General features: G+C 41.3%; 1 protein-coding gene across 1 annotated transcript; it reads right to left on the bottom strand.

Moving 5' to 3' along the window:
* Positions 1 to 1,440: 1,440 nt before the first annotated feature.
* On the bottom strand, positions 1,441 to 1,974 carry LOC113305983 (WAS/WASL-interacting protein family member 3-like). The gene has a single exon (XM_026554974.1). It carries the CDS (start codon positions 1,972 to 1,974, stop codon positions 1,441 to 1,443), a length of 534 nt encoding a protein of 177 aa, XP_026410759.1.
* Between the last annotated feature and the right edge of the window lie 3,668 nt (positions 1,975 to 5,642).

Here is a 5,642-nt window from a genome sequence, read left to right on the forward strand (position 1 = left end):
TCCCCAAGGACATCCCTGTCATCATTCGGCGAAAGCAAAGAAAACTTCTCATCTAATCCCATGGCAGCGTCAATATCCATCGAACCCCCAGCGGAATGAATCTTACCAAAAGAAAATTCTGGGGCAGGATTTGTTGGCTGAGGCTCAGCATCCCCATTTCCCTGGTCTTGCGCCGATCCAATAGGGGGATCGTTCATCGGAATGTCAGGCGTAGCTCTCTCTTCGTGGGTACCATCATCATTGCTTGCATCCTTCTCATGATTAGGAGGGAAAGTCTCTATTCGTTCCTCGTCATTGGTAACCTCCTATTCGTCCTCAACATTTTCATCATTCACGGGGCTGTTAACCTCATCTTGAAAGTCCGCATCCTCCGCAGGGGAAATAGAAGACTGAACCGCGCCAATCTTCTTTTTCTTCTTTTCCTAAGTATGTAACACTCAACACATCAAAACGACAACTATTTACCTTAAACTAAGAAGAAAATGGGCAACATAAGGGACCATACCTTAGCAGCGGCATTAGCCTTCGGAGGAAGGACATCATCAGAGCTTTCATCTTCGTCAGCAGCGTCAATGGCATATTCGAAACTCATGCCATCGAAATTCAACCGCCAGTGGCAGAAGTCACCATAGCGAGCGGGAGCTCTATCACGAGGTTGACTATTAGCGGTAGGACGCCAACTCTGAGGACCAGGTACCCATCTGTAATCCCAATGACCGACAACTTCAATGACGGTGGAATGCCACTCATAGTCATGGTCACGTTTGAGCTTTTCACGATTAGGAAAGAGTTTCTGCTGAGAAGTCCCTTCGGTACCAGGAACGTAGCGAAGCTTTGAATCACTCACCTCACTTAAGAGACGAACTTCACCACAAGAAGTAGGAAACTGAACGAAGACCTATACTCCAAGGCTTGCGGTTCCTACTGTTGACATAATCCCCAAAAGAGGCATTAAAGTTTGCAGGAGTATACAAGTCTCTCTCGGCGAGATCGGGAGTATAGCAGGTCATCGTCGTTTCACCATGACTACGAAGATAATAGTCCCTCAAGGTACGAAGATAGTTCCCACTTAGCTGCACCACTGAACGACAATGAGTATTGTGGGTGGAACCTTCGCGATCAGCCAGAACGTCATAGTAAAAAGAATCACCCAACTTATACAAGGGAAGCATCAGACCCGCCTCAAAGGCTCCTATAGTAGTCAGCAAGTGAAACTCATCGTATTTATAGTTCACAATCATATCATAGGAAAGATCGTCATCTGGAGCAAAGAACTTGACATCAAAAAATTCAAGGCCATGCTTCTCTTTGAACACTTCGAGGTCCACATGCTTGAAAGTGACCTTCTTCTTCCCCACTGAAATACTTTGTATCATTGGAGCAACGTTAGAGTCATCGGGCTCGTTCAACAATGGCTTCTTCGCTTTTGGAGGACTTAGATCAGAGGAATGGGTTTCTTTTGACTGATGGATTCCTTGGAGGGTCCGCTGAGGGCATCGTAGATTTTGAAGAAGACTCCTTCACCAGAGGAATGGGTTGCGAAGCTCTAGGTCTCGACTGCATCGACGCCCGAGGTGGCAGGGATTGAAGAGGACGAACATTTAATGGTTCAGCACGCTGGGGAGAAGGATACTGAATGTCTTTCAGATCAACACGCCGGGAAAAAGGTTGCTGAACACCCTTTGGATTAACACGCTGGACAGAAGGTTGTTGCACACCCTTTAGATCAGCATGCAGAGAAGAGGGGTTAGCCACTGGACGGTTAACCGCATACCGAGACCCCTTAGGTGGATCTCCTTTCTTCGTAATAGAAACCTTCGGACCCGAAGATGATGGAACTTTCTGAGCTCGAGGATCTAGATGCGAAGACCTTGGTGGACCACCCTTTGGCGGAGATATATCAGGACTTCTGTGTGGGGATCTGTAGGGGCTAGACGGTGGAGTTTGATAGGGAACTCGATGACGATCAGCCATATCTACGAAGGGGCACAAAAACAAAATGAAGGTTAAAACAGAGAAGGAAATATATCAAGAGATTAGGGTTTGGCAACTTTTACAAGCTCATCAGGAATATCACTCAGAAATTCTAAAAACCGCAAAACAAAAAACGCTGAAGTGTTAATGGACATGGAAAACGAGGTAAAATCACCAACAGGAAGTCCCTAGGCTTCGTGATAAAGAACAGGGGCAAGTACATATACTTTGGTATATTTGTTCTTCATCACGAAACCAAGAACATAGCAGCAGAAGATTAACAGTCAATCAAAATCGAAATAAAAACAATCTCATACCTCAATCAGGAACGTCTCGATGAAAACGCAGATGACCCGTAAACACCAAGCGAACAGTAACAACCAAAAATTCTAGACATCTGTAAACCAAACTAGCAGGAATTAATGACTGAAGAATAGAGAAGAAGAAGGAGAAAAGAATTCAGAGAATGAACTGACAAGGGAATGAAGGAATAAAATTTATTTCACCAACACCTTCCCTCCTACTTATAGCATCCAAAAAGTTAAAACCATCCCATGACTCAAGAAGGAGTTAACGCTGATAGTGGTAAACGTGCCCTTATTCCTAAGGGAAGTTATTATGGAGAGATGAAGAATTGGAGAAGACAGTTTTCTTCCAATTTTGACTAAACATCCAAATCAGAAGAAAAGAGGCAGATTGTATACACACAATTCATCACTCTCCACGTGTCCAAAGAGATACACGTGGAGGACACACGGCTAGGGGCATCAAGATACGATGCCACGTACCAACATCCAAAGAACGTCTAACAGTTGTATGTGATCATCCTTAAACCGATCCAATGGATGAGAACCAGGGAGCACTGAAGGAACAGGCCACCGCGAAGTACTAAAGAGCACCCAAAGATCTGCGTTATCTCATCTCAAGGAAGACCCAAGGCCAACGGATAAGATTAGCTCCACTGACGAAGACATGAAAAGGGAATCAGACATCTGTCTAACGCGTGCAGACCACCCCAACCACCCGCATTAAATACCTTAGGCATAGGATACGTGTCAATCGATCTATGGAAGAGAACGAGGTGGTTCATCGTCATCGAGCATAACCGCTGGGGGCATCGGTTAGGAACGAAGACACCAACGGCATCAGAACAGATAACGAGAAGATAAGGTTGTAACTGTCCCTGACAGTGGACCCCATGTATCAACTCTATAAATACCCTTCTCCACCAAGAGAGAGGGGGTCGACCAATTCTTAGTAAACCTAGGAGAGAGAGAAATAGAAAGAGTAAGTATGAGTTCCTTTTCCCCTTCTAGCTTCATATTTTAGATAAAGTCATTTGACTATCTTTGTAACTCCCAACTACACAGTAAAACACCAACCCTCGTGGATGTAGGCCTTAGTGCTGAACCACGTAAATCATCGTCTCATTTACATTCAACACTTTATATTATGTCTTTATGTGTATGCTTCAATTTATTATTTACTCTACCATGCGATTAGATGTTTCATTACCATACGACTATACAAGGATGAGCCTGATGGCTCCGATTCGATGAGTCATCGCCCCTTTATAACATTACGCATAATAGGTTCAGTTCTATAATGATTCATTGTATGCGAACATTGTTTGTGAACACGTGGATGCCACCGTGATTTATGTGTTCACAATTTACATACATGAATACAAAATTTTCACATTATCCTCTACGAAATTTGACTTCATCTACGTACAGGGAGAAAATGTCAAACCAACCTGTGGTTATCGGTTAATATATCCTGCAGGTGGTGGCATCACATTTGCCAAAGGATTCGTCTGGGGTGTAGGAAGTGGTGATGCTCGAAAAATAGGAGAGATAGGATGCTGCAGCAACCATGGGTCGTCACACTTTTGATGGAAAAGATGCCCACAATCTGGAAGCAATCGAGTTACATCACTGCTGATATAATCAGACAAGTAATTGAACAACACGAGCCGTCAGCAGTGGTACTCTCCTTGGTTTGGAGTTTAGCTTCTGAATATAGGAATTTTGGGTAGCTCTCAAGGGTCGCTTCAATTAGACCTGCTTCAATATCACCCTCGGAATGATTATGATCATCATCATCACTTGTGCTGTTGTTTTGTCGAGGTGGGTTGTGATACGTACACATGTACTTGGCAGTTAGGGCAGTTTATATTTGCAGTTTTAGGTTTGGCTATGTTCCATTGTGTAACCAAGTAGGGCTTATCTATGAAAATGGTGAAATTCTAGAGCATGGCTCTGTATCTGATTCTTCTTCTCTAATTCTGTGATTCGTCTTGCTTCGCATCTGATAATTCTTCCCTTCTCTTCTAATGGATTCGTCTAATTTCACCCTGATTACTGAATGATAGTTTTCACATATCAAAGGTATCAGAGCCATTCGATTCTTTCGGATGGTTTATCCTAATTATCATTATCATATATATATATATATATATATATATATATATATATATATATATATATATATATATATATTAGTAATTATCATTATCAATAAGAAAAGGTTACGCCAAGGGATTGTTCAATGTTCTGAAGAGATTCTGTAAAGGATGAGAAAGAAAGAAATGTGCAAGTTCTTTACACACGGACGGGTGTTTTGTGCAACAAACTGATAGGCATTTGGAAGATCTCATTGCTATATTCAAGGATATGAAACGAGATTTACGCTACCACTTTCACAAGTTTTACTTAAACTGAATATGTATGGGTGCTTATTAGTTTTTTGGTTTATCTTGTGTATTGTTTTCTGGTAATCAAATTTCATAAAAATCTTTGTAATGTGGAACAAGGTAAAAGAAAGCAATACTATATTGCTATAAGCAAGAAGAGAAGAGAATTCAAGCAAGAAGAGAAAGATAAGTTTTGTGTTTAATAATTTGATTGAGTAATAGATAGATCTTACAAGACTTAATCTAGCCTTTATATAGGTTTGAAGAATAACTAAACTAGGAAACAGAAAACTAAAAGGAAATCTAAAAGAATCCTAAAAATAAGAAAGACTGAAACTAGGAAACCATGGAAGCCAAACCTCTAAGCGGAATCTTCTGGAATTGTAGTATGCCCTGCATCAGTCCCCCCTTCTAGAGTAAAGCTCGTCCTCGAGTTGTCCAAACAAACCAGAAGTTCATTGTCACCATGAAACGTAAAAATCTCTTGAACATTAAATGTGTTGGAGATATTCCAATCATTTGGTAGATCAATAACATAAGCATTATCATTGATCTTCTTTAAAACCTCGAAAGGACCATATTTCTTCATCTTGGTTTTGTTATAAGTACCCACTGGAAATCTCTCTTTTCTTAGATGTATCATCACGAGCTCCCCTTCCTTGAAGGTTTTAAACCTCTTGTGTTTATCAGCATCCTCTTTATATTTAGAATTGGACTTCTCCAGTTTAGATTTTACTTCATTATGTAATTCAGTTGCTTTGTCTACAAAAGAGTCGGCTGCAGTGTTTGTACTCTGTGTGGTGGGTAAGGCTACCAAATCAAGAGTATGATTAGGTACTTTAGAGTACACAATCTCAAATGGAGTTTTCCCAGTAGAACGATTCACAGAAGTGTTGAAAGCGAATTCCATATGTGGCAATAACACATCCCACTGCTTACTATTATCCAGGCACTTAGCTCTATCAAATTCCCA

This window comes from Papaver somniferum, chromosome 8 (assembly GCF_003573695.1).
Source record: "Papaver somniferum cultivar HN1 chromosome 8, ASM357369v1, whole genome shotgun sequence".
In the NCBI taxonomy this organism is placed as follows: Eukaryota; Viridiplantae; Streptophyta; class Magnoliopsida; order Ranunculales; family Papaveraceae; genus Papaver; species Papaver somniferum.

Excerpts from the sequence above, each read along its gene's own strand:
- LOC113305983 (XM_026554974.1), bottom strand. The coding sequence starts at position 1,974 with ATGGCTGATCGTCATCGAGTTCCCTATCAAACTCCACCGTCTAGCCCC.